Source organism: Mytilus californianus, unplaced genomic scaffold (assembly GCF_021869535.1).
Source record: "Mytilus californianus isolate M0D057914Y unplaced genomic scaffold, xbMytCali1.0.p SCAF_13, whole genome shotgun sequence".
In the NCBI taxonomy this organism is placed as follows: Eukaryota; Metazoa; Mollusca; class Bivalvia; order Mytilida; family Mytilidae; genus Mytilus; species Mytilus californianus.
Window position 1 is genome coordinate 25,855,596 of NW_026262615.1, and position 20,638 is coordinate 25,876,233.

Sequence of the window (20,638 nt, forward strand, 5' to 3'; positions counted from 1 at the left end):
ATAAATAACTGATCAAGGACAGTATAAACCCTCTGATTATAGAAACATAAACAACTGATCAAGGAAAGTATAAACCCTCTGATTATAGAAACAGGAATAAATGATCAAGGAAAGTATAAACCTTCTGATTATAGAAACATAAATAACTGATCTAGGACAGTATAAACCCTCTGATTATAGAAACATAAATAACTGATCAAGGACAGTATAAACCTTCTGATTATAGAAACATGAATAACTAACCAAGGACAGTATAAACCCTCTGATTATAGAAACATAAATAACAGATCAAGGACAGTATAAACCTTCTGATTATAGAAACATAAATAACTGATCAAAGAAAGTATAAACCCTCTGATTATAGAAACATAAGTAACTGATCAAGGACAGTATAAACCCTCTGATTATAGAAACATGAATAACTGATGAAGGAAAGTATAAACCCTCTGATTATAGAAACATAAATAACAGATCAAGGACAGTATAAACCTTCTGATTATAGAAACATAAATAACTGATCAAGGACAGCATAAACCCTCTGATTATAGAAACATAAATAACTGATCAAGGACAGTATAAACCCTCTGATTATAGAAACATGAATAACTGATCAAGGAAAGTATAAACCCTCTGATTATAGAAACATAAATAACTGATCAAGGACAGTATAAACCCTCTGATTATAGAAACATAAATAACTGATCAAGGACAGTATAAACCCTCTGATTATAGAAACATAAATAACTGATCAAGGACAGTATAAACCCTCTGATTATAGAAACATAAATAACTGATCAAGGAAAGTATAAACCCTCTGATTATAGAAACAGGAATAAATGATCAAGGAAAGTATAAACCTTCTGATTATAGAAACATAAATAACTGATCTAGGACAGTATAAACCCTCTGATTATAGAAACATAAATAACTGATCAAGGAAAGTATAAACCCTCTGATTATAGAAACATAAATAACTGATCAAGGACAGTATAAACCCTCTGATTATAGAAACATAAATAACTGATGAAGGACAGTATAGACCTTCTTATTATAGAAACATAAATTTTATAACTGATCAAGGATAGTATAAACCCTCTGATTATAGAAACATAAATAACTGATCTAGGACAGTATAAACCCTCTGATTATAGAAACATAAATAACTTATCAAGGACAGTATAAACCCTCTGATTATAGAAACATAAATAACTGATCAAGGACAGTATAAACCCTCTGATTATAGAAACATAAATAACTGATCAAGGACAGTATAAACCCTCTGATTATAGAAACATAAATAACTGATCAAGGACAGTATAAACCCTCTGATTATAGAAACATAAATACCTGATCAAGGACAGTATAAACCCTCTGATTATAGAAACATAAATAACTGATCAAGGAAAGTATAAACCCTCTGATTATAGAAACATAAATAACTGATCAAGGACAGTATTAACCTTCTGATTATAGAAATATAAATAACTGACCAATGACAGTATAAACCCTCTGATTATAGAAACATAAATAACTGATCAAGGACAGTATTAACCCTCTGATTATAGAAACATAAATAACTGATCAAGGACAGTATTAACCCTCTGATTATAGAAACATGAATAACTGATCAAGGACAGTATAAATTTCTGATTATAGAAACATGAATAACTGATCAAGGACAGTATAAACCCTCTGATTATAGAAACATAAATAACTGACCAAGGACAGTATAAACCTTCTGATTATAGAAACATAAATAACTGATCAAGGACAGTATAAACCCTCTGATTATAGAAACATGAATAACTGATCAAGGACAGTATAAATCCTCTGATTATAGAAACATTAATAACTGATCAAGGAAAGTATAAACCCTCTGATTATTGAAACATAAATAACTGATCAAGGACAGTATAAACCTTCTTATTATAGAAACATAAATGACTGACCAAGGACAGTATACATGGTATAAACCATCTGATTATAGAAACATAAATAACTGATCAAGGAGAGTATAAACCCTCTGATTATAGAAACATGAATAACTGATCAAGGAAAGTATAAACCCTCTGATTATAGAAACATAAATAACTGATCAAGGAGAATATAAACCCTCTGATTATAGAAACATGAATAACTGATCAAGGAAAGTATAAACCCTCTGATTATAGAAACATAAATAACTGATCAAGGACAGTATTAACCTTCTGATTATAGAAACATAAATAACTGATCAAGGAAAGTATAAACCCTCTGATTATAGAAACATGAATAACTGATCAAGGAAAGTATAAACCCTCTGATTATAGAATAATAAGTAACTGATCAAGGACAGTATAAACCCTCTGATTATAGAAACATAAGTAACTGATCAAGGACAGTATAAACCCTCTGATTATAGAAACATAAGTAACTGATCAAGGACAGTATAAACCCTCTGATTATAGAAACATAAATAACTGATCAAGGACAGTATAAACCTTCTGATTATAGAAACATAAGTAACTGATCAAGGACAGTATAAACCTTCTGATTATAGAAACATAAATAACTGATCAAGGACAGTATAAATCCTCTGATTATAGAAACATAAATAACTGATCAAGGACAGTATAAACCCTCTGATTATAGAAACATGAATAACTGATCAAGGACAGTATAAATCCTCTGATTATAGAAACATTAATAACTGATCAAGGAAAGTATAAACCCTCTGATTATTGAAACATAAATAACTGATCAAGGACAGTATAAACCTTCTTATTATAGAAACATAAATGACTGACCAAGGACAGTATACATGGTATAAACCCTCTGATTATAGAAACATAAATAACTGATCAAGGAGAGTATAAACCCTCTGATTATAGAAACATGAATAACTGATCAAGGAAAGTATAAACCCTCTGATTATAGAAACATAAATAACTGATCAAGGACAGTATTAACCTTCTGATTATAGAAACATAAATAACTGATCAAGGAAAGTATAAACCCTCTGATTATAGAAACATGAATAACTGATCAAGGAAAGTATAAACCCTCTGATTATAGAAACATAAGTAACTTATCAAGGAAAGTATAAACCCTCTGATTATAGAAACATAAATAACTGATCAAGGACAGTATAAACCCTCTGATTATAGAAACATAAGTAACTGATCAAGGACAGTAATAACCCTCTGATTATAGAAACATAAATAACTGATCAAGGACAGTATAAACCCTCTGATTATAGAAACATAAGTAACTGATCAAGGACAGTAATAACCTTCTGATTATAGAAACATAAATAACTGATCAAGGAAAGTATAAACCTTCTGATTATAGAAACATAAATAACTGATCAAGGACAGTATAAATCCTCTGATTATAGAAACATAAATAACTGATCAAGGACAGTATAAACCCTCTGATTATAGAAACATGAAGAACTGATCAAGGAAAGTATAAACCCTCTGATTATAGAAACATAAATAACTGACCAAGGACAGTATAAACCCTCTGATTATAGAAACATAAATAACAGATCAAGGACAGTATTAACCCTCTGATTATAGAAACATAAATAACTGATCAAGGAAAGTATAAACCCTCTGATTATAGAAACATAAATAACTGATCAAGGACAGTATAAACCCTCTGATTATAGAAACATAAATAACTGATCAAGGACAGTATAAACCCTCTGATTATAGAAACATAAATAACTGACCAAGGACAGTATAACCCCTCTGATTATAGAAACATAAGTAACTGATCAAGGACAGTATAAACCTTCTGATTATAGAAACATGAATAACTGATCAAGGAAAGTATAAACCCTCTGATTATAGAAACATAAATAACTGATCAAGGACAGTATAAACCCTCTGATTATAGAAACATAAATAACTGATCAAGGAAAGTATAAACCCTCTGATTATAGAAACATAAATAACTGATCAAGGAAAGTATAAACCCTCTGATTATAGAAACATAAATAACTGATCAAGGAAAGTATAAACCTTCTGATTATAGAAACATAAATAACTGACCAAGGACAGTATAAACCCTCTGATTATAGAAACATAAATAACTGATCAAGGAAAGTATAAACCCTCTGATTATAGAAACATGAATAACTGATCAAGGAAAGTATAAACCCTCTGATTATAGAAACATGAATAACTGATCAAGGACAGTATAAACCCTCTGATTATAGAAACATAAGTAACTGATCAAGGACAGTATTAACCCTCTAAAAATTAGAAAATGATTTCTCCTACTGTATTTACTGTTTCTAATTCTATCAATCTGTCTTAAAAATAAGTATTTTATGTAGAGGACAATACTTCCTTTTGAACCCACCCTACTCCCTCTTTCATGCATATGTATGTCTATTTCGGTCACATGTAGGGGGTTTAAAAAGGAAAAAAGTGTGTCTTGACATCAGAGTGGTCTATCTAATTAGTTTATCTACAGTAATTACATTGTAGTAGTCTGTCATGGCTGAGGTTGTCAGTTTGAACCCCTCTGGTGGCAAGTTCAACTCTAATCTTTATTGACTGAGATTGTCAGTTTGAACCTCTCTGTTGGCAAGTTCAACTCCAATCTTTATTGACTGAGGTTGTCAGTTTGAACCCCTCTGGTGGCAAGTTCAACTCCAATCTTTATTGACGGAAGTTGTCAGTTTGAACCCCTCTGGTGCCAAGTTAAACTCTAATCTTTATTGACTGAGGTTGTCAGTTTGAACCCCTCTGGTGGCAAGTTCAACTCTAATCTTTATTGACTGAGGTTGTCAGTTTGAACCCCTCTGGTGGCAAGTTCAACTCTAATCTTTATTGACTGAGATTGTCAGTTTGAACCCCTCTGTTGGCAATTTCAACTCTAATCTTTATTGACTGAGATTGTCAGTTTGAACCCCTCTGGCATTGTCTGGTGGCAAGTTCAACTCTAATCTTTATTGACTGAGATTGTCAGTTTTCCTGTCAAAGTTCAAAGGTTCTGTACAGGTACAATGTACTTAAGCTTCTTCACACCAATAAAGAACTGCTCCCAAAGGCTTTTTTTAATCACATAGAAAATTGGAAAAGTCATGTTACTGGATAACTTTACTGAGTAAATAAAGTGCAGGAACATATATTTGAATTAGAAAACTGTTGATATTTTTTTTTAAATAGACATGTTAGAATCAAGATAATATCTAGTAAAATTGCAACTTGTGTTATATTTTCTCTGATACAATAATTTATTGGTTGTTTTGTAAAGAAGTATAGTTTATTTTTGAAAAATAAAAATGTTTGCTGCTAATTCTTTTTAATATAAAAAAGATGTGGTATGATTGCCAATGAGACAATTCTCCACAAGAGACCAAATGACACAGAAATCAACAACTATAGGTCACCGTACTGCCTACAACAATGAGCAAAGCCCATACCGCATAGTCAGCTATACTAAGGCCCCAAAATGACAAATGTAAATTTAACCATGTTAACTAGTATACCATGATTGTTTTACATTGATAAGATGGTATATTGTATCAGGTATCAGATGGTAAAATACACAGGAAGCACTTAATCTAGGATATAAAAATAGTCAGTTAACTCAATTAACCTTTTTCTATAAATAATTAATTCATTATGAGGGTCTGGATGGGATTTACAGAATAGAGAATAATGGCAAAAAAAGCAGAAAAGATTTCAATAAAAAAAAGAATTATAAATGGGGTGCTAAAATATAATAAGAATAGGAAATAATGGACAAAATGAATTAGAAATAGAGAAAAATGGTCTAAAAAATAAAGGACAAAGAAATGAAGGACCCATCCAGACCCTCAATTCTGTAAACTGAAGTGTATATATATATATATGTACTTCAGTTGAAGTGATTAATCCTAATTTCTATGATGTAAATACACTAAAAAAAATATCCTGTTTCCTGAAAAATGTATGTGGAATTAGTGACATGAGTAAGTCACTATACTAAACTATACTCAGACACTATACTATCTTCAGATTGCTTATTATTGAAATAATACACAGTATCCCTTACCATTTTGTACATGACACACAGTATCCCTTAACATTATATACATGACACACATTATCCCTTACCATTTTGTACATGACACACAGTATTTTTTACCATTTTGTACATGACACAATATCCCTTACCATTTTGTACATGACACAGTAATTTTTACATTATGTACATGACACAATAGCACTTACCATTATGTGCATGACACAATATCCCTTACCATTATATACATGACACAATATCCCTTACCATTATGTACATGACACAATATCCCTTACCATTGTGTACATGACACAATATCCCTTACCACTATATACATGACACAATTTCCCTTACCATTATGTACATGACACAATATCCGTTACCATTTTGAACATGACACAGTATCCCTTACCATTATATACATGACACAATATCCCTTACCATTATGTACATGACAAAATATCCCTTACTATTTTATACATGATACAATATCCCTTACCATTTTATACATGACACAATATCCTTTACCATTTTATACATGATACAATATCCCTTACCATTATGTACATGACACAATATCTCTTACCATTATGTACATGACACAATATCCCTTACCATTTTATACATGATACAATATCCGTTACCATTATGTACATGACACAATATCCCTTACCATTATGTACATGACACAATATCCCTTACCATTATGCACATGACACAATATCCCTTACCATTATGTACATGACACAATATCCCTTACCATTATGTACATGACACAATATCCCTTACCATTATGTACATGATCAATATCCCTTACATGATAATGCTTCACCTTCTAAAACACAGTTTTCAATGTTACTGTTTAAAAAAATTCCTGCCATATTGCTTTCCATCACTTATGACATTTGTAAACCTGAATAAAGGTGTCTCTATGATTGATTGATTTTTAGTGTTTAAAGCTACTTTCAGCACAATTGGCTATATTGTGGCTGCCAGTTTTTACTGGTGGAGGAAACAGATGTCTCTATGAGATAGTCATCCAACAATACTTCCAACCAAAAGTAATTAAGAGGTTATTTTACAGTCTTCAATAATATCAGATGATGTGGATGGGGTTTAACATAATAGAGAATAATGGGCAAAAAATGCAGAATATAGGGCAAAAAAAATTAATGATAGAAAAAATTTAGGTAAAAATATAAAATATAGAAAATAATGTGGTGCTTAAATATAAAGAATAGGGAATAATGGTCCCAAAAAGAATAGAGAAAATTTATAAATGGGATTAAAAATTAAAGAATACTGAAGTGAAGGACCCTCATAGCAAGTGTCTTTACAGCCATATGTCAAACTTATATCCTCTGGAGACCAAAACAAATTGGGGATAATTAAACAGGACCAATAGATATAATAAAGATCCATGTGAACATTACAATTTCTAGATCTATATTGAATTATAATTTGAATACAAGTATGCTTATATTACATAATAGTTTCTATAGTTTTAAGTTGACAGTTTTTGCATCAGAAGAATAATAATATATAGACTTTAATTTCTCAAGATTTGGTATGACGCTCAGGTATATAGTAATATTTTTTTTTTTATAAATACAGTGCAACCTATATCTCAAAAACTAAACAAAGAAATCTACTGCACACAGATGTTAAGTAACAACCCTCCCCCTGGGGGTTTGTAAATGAGCAGTATATTTTGAAGCTAACAAACAAATCAGAATTTCATTGTCCATGAACTTGTACTTTCATGAATAGGAAACACTCAATTAAAGCAATGTAGTCAAGAGAAGTTCAAGAAAAGAAAAAAATGATGACTTGTTTACTTGTATAATTAAGTTAAAAATATGAATGACTGAACCTTCAAGATAAATAATCTACCGTATAGAAGTATACAAATAACACTCCTATAGGTATAATTACCCCCAACTGATAAGTTAATATAGTGTTGAAATTCTAATGCAACACCTGGAAGTATAATTATAGGGATCAAAAATTCGTTTTTCCTCTGGTAAACCATATATCTAGGATCATGAAAATTTGTGTGTGCATATATATAGTTCTCTAATTCTTCACAGATTTATCCTTTTTCTGACCTGTTAATTATTTTTTGGCGTAAACCCCTAAGTTTGGCGTGAACCCCCTAAGGGGTTCACGCCTACATATTGGTGAGTTTTGGAGGCTTCTATGGGCCATTCGGATATTTCCGGAAACAAGATTCTTGGAACTTCTCGAAAATGTTCGCTCATTTATACAGGTAGTTATCTATGTCTTTGATAAATTGGTCCCTCTACTATGTGACATTTGATATTTCAACAATCAAAGTTCATTTGAAGATTGGATAGTAAAGAAATAAAGACTAGGTTGCAGTCAAAAAATCATTTATATGTTAGAACCTATTTGCCTTTTGACAAAACATATGTGTTTTTAATGATGCAAATGTTTATTAAATATCAAGTATATGACAAATGCAATTATATAATTCATGCTTTGAGACGGTCCCTGTACATGTTGTGTGGGTAGTTTTAATACAGCGTGCTTACGGTTGTGCATTGTGACAATAAACTTTGGAATCGTTTATTACTATATAATGTCCCAGAATAAACTGATTATTTTTGGACGTTTATCACGTGATATTTTGTATTTCAATCATAGCCTGGAAAGATGTCAGAAAGCATGAAGAAATTTAACAAAACGATATTTCTGTTATCAATATTTATCTTAGGTTGGAAACACAGTTGTCAGAAAGCAGAAAGAAAATTTAACAAAAGTATTTCTCTGTCATAAGTATTTAACTCAATATAGACTGATAGATACTACCAGACCAAGAGAATATTCATTAAAATTATTAAGGTGGATAGGGGTCTTAATTTAAATCCATAGAATTTTTTAATAATTTGTGAAAATGTAGTTTTTATCATGCTTTTTTCCAAAATATAATAAAAAGTATGGGTCACCTGACTTTTTTTCATGCTACAGGTTGTGCAAAATTGTCAGATTTTGTATAGATTATGCATGGAAAATACAATTTTGTGTGATAAAAAAAACTACACCATAGAATTTTAAGATGTGAGAAGATAGCTCTTATAACATGCTTTCAGATAAGAAAAAGAAAACATGGGGTCACCGGACTTGTTTTCTTGCTCCATATATATTAAAATAGGTAAATTCACAACATTTTCTATTATAAAAATTGCTTTATCTGAGTTATCTCCCCTTGTGTGGCAAAGTTGAAAAAAAATGAATCAAACAAAAATATTGTGTATTTTAGAAAATACAGCCGTAAATATGACAAAACACATTATTTTCTATATCAACACGAAAAGTCTTACACATGAATTACATACTACTCTCAAAATTTGCACATTTCATTAAAGATCTAGACCAATTGTCATCTGCTACTTCAAAATCCAAGATGGAGGAAGACACCCCAGCCACCTTAAATTCAAACTGACACTAAATTTATCCTTGATAGAAAATAATAGAAAATATTATATATGGGTGTATTATGTCCCACAGGTTTGAACAGTGAATACATTTATGAAAATTATATGCAAAATATGAGCACCAATGAGCAGGGATGTGTATACATAAGTTAGTATCTAAATTTTAAAGGATGCTGAATAAAAAAATACTTTCATGGTTTCAATTCACAAGGATTTTAAATCCTTGCATCTCACAAAAATGTAATTAATATTTTACAACAATCATAAAAAATTAAATTACTACGTTATTTATTTTATACTGTTTTAGTATGGATTTATAAATCTCTGCTTATATTTTGCATAGCAATATATTCATATAGTGGAAAGTTAGAGTTTAAGAAGAGATTGATTTGATAGATAAAACATCCATTAGTAAATACTTGACGTTTGTGTTTATTGATATTATATTCTAAATTTTCAAAAAAGATTCATTAACAGGAATGTATCTTAATAATTAAATTTCGATTCTGTTTTTGTTTTTGTCTTTAATAGTTCAGCCTCATAGCATCTTAATCTTCGCAATATGGTACGATCTTGAAAATTGTATTTATTGTGTTGACCAGCTACACATGTATCCTACACGTCTTGGTTCATTTACATTATATATCACCCTGTTCACACGACACACTATCGGTTTGTGTTCACACAAATTCCGGATTAAATGGCAATGAATCTGGAGTCGAACCACTTGAGGTAGGTAAGTTTGACATCCGAATTTAACTATTAAACATTAGATTTGAGCCAAGATTGGTATATGTGATGATGCAAATGCGTATCTTATCTAGGGTATCAGTGCATATAATGCTTTCTATTTATTATTTCTGGCACAAAAGAAACCAAGTGCATGCATAAATATTAATTTCACTCGCGAATGTGAATTTTTCGCTTTTCAACGGCCCCTGAATTCTGAAATCACAGAATAAAATCTTCCCATCTAGGCTTTTTCAGAATAACTTTTTCCAAAACTATATCCCCCCCCCCCCCAAAAAAAAAAAGATAAAGTAGAAAAATAAACAGAATAAAGTTTTTATCCTCATCACTATCTTATTCTATTCACAGTCAATTATTTCAAATCAAAAGCAAACCAAAATTCAGCAACATTTATTTTGGTTACCAGTCAGCGGTCTCTGGTTCACGTATTGCTTTTCTTTTTTGAAGAAAGCAACTTGTTTTACTCATTATGTGGTTTGTTTCGATCTTGATTCTTCATTGGTGGAAATTCAATTATGATGTGAGATTTTCTTGATTTCCTCTGAATTTCCTATTGTGACATCACGAAAAAAGGCCACCATGCCTGATGACGTTACATAATAAAAAAGAACACATCTTTTTGCAGATCATTGGAAAAGAAGAATTAAGTTTGTCTGCATATCGTCTATTAATCATTAGAGAAACAAGATTCTACTACCAAATCTTGTTCAATAAGATAATTTTCCACTCTCTACAGTTTAATTTTAAATATTTAAATTGATCTGTGAGCCTCACAATTTATATTAAAAAAATTAAAGAGGCACTAGCTGTCAAATTCATGTTCACCGATTTGACTTAAATTCTCATATTTCATTTATAACATACTAAAACGTATATAAAAATTACAAAAAGTCTAAAATAAACAATTAGCAATGCATGGACTCGATAAAATGTATCAACGTTTCGTGTGTATTTTTGTCTAGACATCATCTAATTAACCATCAAGATGACCTCCGAAGACTGCCAACGGTCATATAACCCGATATAAAAATAAATATAAACATAAACTGATAGCGACCACGTGCAATTGAATTGTTCTAGGTCTGTTTGATTTTATATTATAGGTTAAAAGTATGTTTATCATTGTTTTTACCTGTGTTAGAATTATTTTTTTGTAGATCGAATCAGTCAACTAAAGGATTCATCCTTGTTTCGCTTTCAATGTTGACATTCTTTTCCTTATAATATAAGAACACGCCTAGTTCATGTGTAACCCATTTCCAGCTAAGGGTTAGATTAAAGGTCGCATGAATACGGATTCAAAGAGGTCGAATTATTCACTTGCAAGTGAATATTTCATCAGTGATGTTATTTATCTTATTTTGACAAAAAGCAAATTAGTATTTCACTATATATCACTTTTATTAATGATTGAACAAAAAAAAAATCATATTTCATTTTTTAGCTCACCTGGTGAGCTTTTCTCATCACTTTGCGTCCGTCGTCCGTCGTCGTCGTCCGGCATCGTCTGTTAACTTTTACAAAAATCTTCTCCTCTGAAACTACTGGGTCAAATTTAACCAAACTTGGTCACAATCATCATTGGGGTATCTAGTTTAAAAAATGTGTCCGGTGATCCGGTCAACCAACCAAGATGGCCACCATGGCTAAAAATAAAACATAGGGGTAAAATGTAGATTTTGGCTTATATCTCTGAAACCAAAGCATTTAGAGCAAATCTGACAATAGGTGAAATTGTTTATCAGGTCAAGATCTATCTGCCCTGAAATTTTCAGATGAATCTGACAACCTGTTGTTGGGTTGCTGCCCCTGAATTGGTAATTTTAAGGAAATTTTGCCGTTTTTAGCTCACCTGACCTGAAAGGTCAAGTGAGCTTTTCTCATCACTTTGCGTCCGTCGTCCTGCGTCCGTCGTCCGTCGTCCGTAAACTTTTACAAAAATCTTCTCCTCTGAAACTACTGGGCCAAATGCACCCAAACTTAAACACAATCATCATTCAAGTATCTAGTTTAAAAAATTTGTCCGGTGACCCGGCCAACCAACCAAGATGGCCGCCATGGCTAAAAATAGAACATAGGGGTAAAATGTAGATTTTGGCTTATATCTCTGAAACCAAAGCATTTAGAGCAAATCTGACATGGGATAAAATAATTTATCAGGTCAAGATCTATCTGCCCTGAAATTTTCAGATGAATCAGACAACCCATTGTTGGGTTGCTCCCCCTGAATTGGTAATTTTAAAGAAATTTTGCCGTTTTTGGTTATTATCTTGAATATTATTATAGATAGAGATAAACTGTAAACAGCAATAATGTTCAGCAAAGTAAGATCTACAAATAAGTCAACTTGACCAAAATGGTCAGTTGACCCCTTAAAGAGTTATTGCCCTTTATAGTCAATTTTTAACCATTTTTCGTAAATTTTTGTAATCTTTTACAAAAATCTTCTCCTCTGAAACTACTAAGACAAATTTAACCAAACTTGTCCACAATCATCATTAGGGTATCTAGTTAAAAAAATTTGTCCGATGACCCCGCCCGCGAACCAAGATGGCCGACATGGCTAAAAAATAGTGCATAGGGTAAAATGCAGTTTTTGGCTTATATCTCTGAAACCAAAGCATTTAGAGCAAATCTGACATGGGATAAAATTGTTCATTAGGTCAAGATCTATCTGCCCTGAAATTTTCAGACCAATCAGGCAACCTGTTGTTGGGTTGCTGCCCCTGAACTGGTAATTTTAAGAAAATTTTGCAGCTTTTGGTTATTATCTTGAATATTATTATAGATAGAGATAAACTGTAAACAGCAATAATGTACAGCAAAGTTAGATCTACAAATAAGTCAACATGACCAAAATTGTCAATTGACCCCTTAAGGAGTTATTGCCCTTTATAGTCAATTTTTTACAATTTTCATAAATTTTGTAAGTTTTTGTAAATTTTTACAAAATATTTTCCACTGTAACTACCGGGCCAAGTTCATTATAGGTAGAGATAATAGTAAGGAGCAAGAATGTTCAGTAAAGTAAGATCTACAAACACATCACCATCACCAAAACACAATTTTGTCATGAATCCATCTGTGTCCTTTGTTTAATATGCACATAGACCAAGGTGAGCGACACAGGCTCTTTAGAGCCTCTAGTTGGTTATTATCTTGAATATTATTATAGATAGAGATAAATTGTAAACAGCAATAATGTTCAGCAGAGTAAGATCTACAATTAAGTCAACTTGACCAAAATGGTCAGTTGACCCCTTAAGGAGTTATTGCCCTTTATAATCAATTTTTAACCATTTTTCGTAAATTTTTGTAATCTTTTACAAAAATTTTCTCCTCTGAAACTACCAAGACAAATTTAACCAAACTTGTCCACAAACATCATTAGGGTATATAGTTTAAAAAATGTGTCAGATGACCCTGCCCGCGAACCAAGATGGCCGACATGGCTAAAAAATAGTACATAGGGTAAAATGCAGTTTTTGGCTCATATCTCTGAAACCAAAGCATTTAGAGCAAATCTGACATGGGGTAAAATTGTTTATCAGGTCAAGATCTATCTGCCCTGAAATTTTCAGACCAATCAGGCAAATCGTTGTTTGGTTGCTGCCCCTGAATTGGTAATTTTAATGAAATTTTGTCGTTTTTTGTTATTATCTTGAATATTATTATAGATAGAGATAAACTGTAAACAGCAATAATGTTCAGCAAAGTAAGATCTACAATTAAGTCAACTTGACCAAAATGGTCAGTTGACCCCTTAAGGAGTTATTGCCCTTTATAGCCAATTTTTAACCATTTTTCGTAAATTTTTGTAATCTTTTACAAAAATCTTCCCCTCTGAAACTACTAAGACAAATTTAACCAAACTTTTACACAATCATCATTAGGGTATATAGTTTAAAAAATGTGTCCGATGACCCTGCCCGCGAACCAAGATGGCCAACATGGCTAAAATTAGAACATAGGGGTAAAATGTAGATTTTGGCTTATATCTCTGAAACCAAAGCATTTAGAGTAAATCTGACAAAGGGTAAAACTGATTATCAGGTCAAGATCTATCTGCCCTGAAATTTTCAGACCAATCAGGCAACACGTTGTTGGGTTGCTGCCCCTGAATTGGTAATTTTAAGAAAATTTTGCAGCTTTTGGTTATTATCTTGAATATTATTATAGATAGAGATAAACTGTAACAGCAATAATGTACAGCAAAGTAAGATCTACAAATAAGTCAACATGACCAAAATTGTTAATTGACCCCTTAAGGAGTTATTGCCCTTTATAGTCAATTTTTTACAATTTTTTCATAAATTTTGTAAATTTTTGTAAATTTTTACAAAATATTTTCCACTGTAACTACTGGGCCAAGTTCATTATAGATAGAGATAATTGTAAGCAGCAAGAATGTTGAGTAAAGTAAGATCTACAAACACATCACCATCACCAAAACACAATTTTGTCATGAATCCATCTTTGTCCTTTGTTTAATATGCACATATACCAAGGTGAGCGACACAGGCTCTTTAGAGCCTCTAGTTTGTAAATTTCGTAACTAATGCCCCTTTTAAAACTGTTTCCAGTGGAGAAATATCATATCAGACTAGATGCAATGGTAGACTCTATATATTATCAACACTAAAGGTGTTGTACCTGTTATTGTAGTAACTTGTGAAAATTTTGAATAACTAAGGATTATAAGTTAGAATTTAAATCAGTAAGTCACATTATGAATGAAGTCTTGACCACAATGTTATTGACCCCTTGGACATGTTGGAGAATTATTCTAAGTTGGTCAAAAAGCAAAAAAAAATAATTTGTCCTTGAACTCCTCTTACACCATTTGATTGGTCCGGAATTAAAAATGATAATAGTTGTCTGTGCCAAAGGTTTAGAAATTTCGATAGTTGCCCTGAGACTAGAATAATAGACAAATATATCTCTATTTATCCAGTGACTAGTGAAATATTGATATATAGATATAAGAAGATGTGGTATGAGTGCCAATGAGACAACTCTCCATCCAAGTCAAAATTTATAAAAGTAAACCATTATAGGTCAAAGTACAGTCTTCAACACGGAGCCTTGGCTCACACCGAACAGCAAGCTATAAAGGGCCCCAAAAATTTGTCTGTTGTAAGAGGTTGATATATACTTGAATCATAATTTATCTAAAGGAATTTAACATGGTGTGTATGGTAACTACATTGTAGGAGGATAATGTTTCTAAGGGTCAACATTAAAGACTTGATTGTCCTAAAACTACTCTCAAAACTAGATATATATATATATGCTGATAGAAGTGTGATAAATTCTTGTATAATCAACACTATAATGGTTTTCTATATCGCAATTGAATTTGATAATTATCTCCCTTTGGACAGAAAAAGGATAAATACATATGTATATAACCAGTTATCCAGCTAATATAGAAATATTGTAACATATTTTGTTAGACTGTTTATACTTGACTCATAGCTTACATTATACAAATGTTATATATGTGAATTAAACAGATTTTATCTAAATTTTTGTATAACCCGTAGGGATCCAAAAACAAAAAATCATCTATTACAACCAATGGATATGAACAAGAATAGGTGATTAGAACTGATAATAAAAAGTATAATTTTGCAGATACACAAGGTGTGAATAATTATGGGAAATGACCGAATTATTCAGGTTATAAATTTTTTGGCACAAATGGTAAACGATTTGTAAAAGTTATCTCCCATTAATTGATCTACATGTACTCCTTTAATATTCCTGTGTACATTGATTTTTTGTCTAGCCTACGACTTCTGTTCAACTTGTTTATTATATATGTATGATTTTAATAAATACTTTTTTTTTATCATATTCACAGTTTGTCATCGCCATCACAGAGTGGAGGTCAGTATAAACTTTATACTTATTCATTTTGTGCAAGAAAAATATTTTAATACTGCAAATTTAGAAATTATTGTGAGGTCTTTATTAATGCGAATAATGGGACTGTGTGAGTTTCTCAATAATGAAAATAACATTCTGATATCTGATTAAAATATTTATATGCAGCTTTTCCTGAAATAGAAATAATAAATCTCACAATTTTGTCCATTCTTCAAAATTCAAATAAAAAAAAATGGAAAGAAATGAAATTACAAACACTGTTAACACAGAGATATGTCTCGCCTTTTTGTAATTTTGATAATGCAAATGTTGAAATTAAAATAAGCAATACTGTAACATGTAAGTTATGCAAATATTCAAAGTCAATGAACCATGACTGAAGGTACATGGCTAAACAATCTCCATTGAAATGAGATGCGCCAAAGCTAATACAACTGCATACCAAATACCATTGACTTATCATACATAGTTCCCTTTAGACAAACCTAAACACAAACATTAACTTGTAAACTATGTAAAAGTTTCAAAAGTCAACGAACCATGATAAGGGGGTGGGGCTATATAATCTCCATGGAAATGAGACTTGCAAATGCCAATTAATTTGCATACCAAATATCATTGACTTATCATTAGCAGTTCATCTTAAACTGATCTAATCACAAACTAATACATGTAAACTAAGCAAAAAGTTCAAAGTCAATAGACCATGACTGAGGGAGCGGGGCCAAATATTCTCTATGGTAATGAGATGTGCTAATGCTTATACAACTGCATACAAATTAACATTGGCCTACTGCTAATGGTTCCCCTTGAATTGACTTATCACAAACTATTAATACATGGAAACTAAGCATAAGTTTCAAAATCAATAGACCATGACTGAGGGGGCGGAGCCAAATAATCATCATGGAAATGAGATATGCCAATGCTTATACAATTGCATACCAAATATCATTGACCTACCATTAGTGGTTCCCCATAAACTGACCTAATCACAAACTAATACATGTAAACTAAGCAAACGTTTCAAAGTCAATATACCATGACTGAGGGGGCAGGGCCAAATAATCTCCATGGAAATGAGATGTGCCAATGCTAATACAACTGCATACCAAATATCATTGACCTACCACTAGTGGTTCACCATAAACTAGACCTAAATCACAAACTAATACATTGTTGACACCGCCGCCAGAAACAGCGAGACAAAAATCTAGCAACACAAACCCCACCAAAATTGGGATAGGTGGATCTCAGATTCTTCAGAAGTGTAAGCAGATCCTGCTCCACATGTGTCACCTGTCGTTTTATAGTCACCGCACATACAAATTTGGTTGTAAAGTCTCACTTGGTAATGTCATAATCAGACAATCAGATCAATCCTGATGATATTCTTATTTAGTAAAATACTCTGTGGCCCATTCGAAGTGGTGCATATCAAAGATTGTCAACCCTACAAGTTTCTCTCAGAAAATAATCTTTTAGGATTGACAATTCTGGATATTCATCATAGTTCTCTATACTCAAATAAAAAAAAATATTATCACGTAGGAAAAATAACAACTCTAACATAAAAATTGTCGAAATCTAATATTTCACGTAATACACACATCCTTAATTTTTCTGACACCTTTTTGAACCAAAAACCAGAAGTTAAAATCCTGTTTTAAGACCAATAAAAATTCGGTATTAATCAGTTTTTCTGTATTAGACCTGGATTGACAACCAGTTCTCAGACACACGGAGTTGTATAAACTGGACAATTTATAATGTATTTTAAGTCATTGTTTAATAACTGTTAATTGCATGTATAATGGTTAAGCTTGAGGGATAATTACAGCATAGATTAAGTCACATTTTGAATATTGACAGCATTATTTGTAAGCAGCTTATTTGAAATGAATGTTTTGGTACACTGATCGACAATCACAATGATAAAAACACACATGTACAAGTTCTGAATTTTTAGAATTATTAAATTTTCAGAATGTCAGAATTTTTATATTTTAAGAATTTCTGAATTTTCTGAAGTTTCTGAATTTTATTACAGAACATTGTCATGCATTTAGAAGCACAGCTGGTGTAGACAAAAAAGCCAGAAACAGATTGATCCTTGCCAGTGTGCTGTGCCTCATATTTATGGTGGCAGAAATAATAGGTAAGAAATAGTTTTAAGTATCGGATGCATTCAAGAAACAAATCATTTTTGTCGAGCCTGAGACTTTTGTCGCAAAAGCGAGACATAAAAATCCTACATTCCGTTGTCAACGGCGGCATCCACAGATATTCACTCTGTGGTTAAAGTTTTTTGAAATTTTAATAACTTTCTTAAACTATCCTGGATTTCTACCAAACTTGGACAGAAGCTTGTTTATGATCATAAGATAGTAACTAGAAATAAATTTTGTAAAAAAAAAAAATCCTGTTTATCCGTATTTTACTTATAAATGGACTTAGTTTTTTCTGCCAGTTAACATTACATTCACTCTGTAGTTAAAGTTTTAAAAATTTTAATAACTTTCTTAAACTATCCTGGATTTGTACTAAACTAAAGACAATTTAAAACCAGTGTAAGGGAGGTAATCCGAACATAACGTTTTGATTACCTCCCTTACACTGCTTTTAAATTATGTTTAAAGAAATGCATATTTATAAAGCAAGACCAGTAAAAATATCTGCAAATGTTGCATCTTTTTTTTTTAACAAAAAAATCCATATGTAAGTTTTGACACCATATTTTAAATTCTATTATAAAATAGATTAAGTTAGCACTATGGTAAATTTAAATGGGTAATTATGGTTGCAAACTCCATTGGAAATTTGAATTGAGATTATGACCATATCTTGAGGGAAAGATTTTTTTTGGGGGGAAAAAGAGGGGGGGGGGGGGGGGTAAAAAGAAATTGTGGGGAGTCAATTTTTTCTCATTTCAGATTTCAGACAGAAATTAAAAAGAAAAATTCTTCAAATATTATTTATTTTGCAAAAAAAAAGTGGGGTGGGGTGGGGAAAGGGAGGGGGGTTAATAAGCAACAGCATAGTGTATTGCACAAAAGCCAAAAAAAAAAGGGGGGTAATTATTTTTTTTTGTGGGTGAGAGGGGGGATGGTCAATTCGCAACAGCAAAGTGTATTGCACAAAAGCAAAAAATTGAATATAAATTCAAATCATATAACCAATTCTAAGTTATTTGACTACAGTTATTCTGTGTCAGAAACCTTTTGTGTGTCAAATATTTAATTACAATCCAAATTCAGACCTGTATCGAGCACGAACATTGACAGTAATTGTGTCCATTTTTGTCCCAACTGTTCAGGGTTGGACTTCTGCGGTCGTATCCAGCTGCGCTCGGCGAAGCAATTTATTCCTACTGATGAGATATACCAGGTGTTTACACATCATACAATTTTTCAAAAGGGATAAGCATTTCATTCTTCGTGATTATACATTATACAATTTTTTAAAAGGGATAAGACAAATAGCAATAAGGTGTATTGTACTGTGGATTTGTAATTATTTGTGGGATACCCATTTACGTGGAATTACATTGGTTCAGATGTACCACAAATTTAAATGTTCAGTGAAATACAAATATTCTATAATTTGCAGACTTTTGTAAAACCACAAAATCAAATATCCACAAAAATTAACCTTTATCCACGGAAAATTGGTGCTCAAGAAAATACACACCTATTGCTCATGACTACCGGTAGTATAAAGACATGAATGATTACTCTACTGTCCATTGGTTGATATTTTTTTCACTGATTAAATTTTTCATGTTTTATAAGGTGGAATAATAGCTGGAAGTTTAGCAATAGTATCAGATGCAGCTCACCTGTTGACAGACTTTGCCAGTTTTATGGTCAGCTTATTAGCTTTGCTGCTTGCCTCAAGACAACCAACTAAGAAACTTAGCTTTGGTTGGTATAGAGCAGGTAATTCAATTTTGTAGAAATTTTGTGTCTTCAAACATTTTTAACATCCTTATCAATAGATATTGTATTATATTTTATGCTACAAGCAAAGTATTCAACTTATTACACTTGCCAAAGAGCAGTAGGGACCTCATGGTATTTATTGGCACCCATCATCCACTGTTAACCTTTGAACCTGCAGAGATTATCTCTACAAAATTTGGCAGGAATGATGAATGAAAGCTAGGTTCTTTAAAATAAAAATTCCTGAAATTTTTTATGATAATTGATTTTGTTGTTGTTTGCCGACTGTCTCATTGTCCCACATCTTACTGTATTCATATCCATTAGGTTGAAGAAAAGTCATTGTTGATATTGGGATAACAGGTGAGTTATAAAGGCTCTTTGTTACCTGTTTGAAGCCTATATTATTGATCTTTTTCAGAAGTTTTCATTTTAAATTTGAATTAGAAATTTCTGTTTTCTGTTTTGTTGTTGTTTTCAGAGGTTTTATTGCCATTTTTTTGTCTCTCCTAGGAAGAAAGTTGCAGTATAAGAGCCTTAGGGATTACTATCCAATGACAGTGAAGTAAACTATTTGTTTAAAGCTTTATATTT

The 20,638-nt window shown here is 31.7% G+C and overlaps 1 protein-coding gene across 1 annotated transcript in view; it reads left to right on the top strand.

The window, feature by feature from the left end:
• LOC127723435 (zinc transporter 2-like) overlaps positions 1-20,638 on the top strand; it is a 55,020-nt gene that overhangs the window by 22,290 nt on the left and 12,092 nt on the right. The window contains exons 2-4 of the mRNA XM_052230061.1: positions 16,078-16,103; positions 18,154-18,261; positions 19,895-20,041. Of these exons, the coding sequence (XP_052086021.1) occupies positions 16,078-16,103; positions 18,154-18,261; positions 19,895-20,041 (281 nt within the window). The remainder of the gene's footprint in view (positions 1-16,077; positions 16,104-18,153; positions 18,262-19,894; positions 20,042-20,638) is intronic.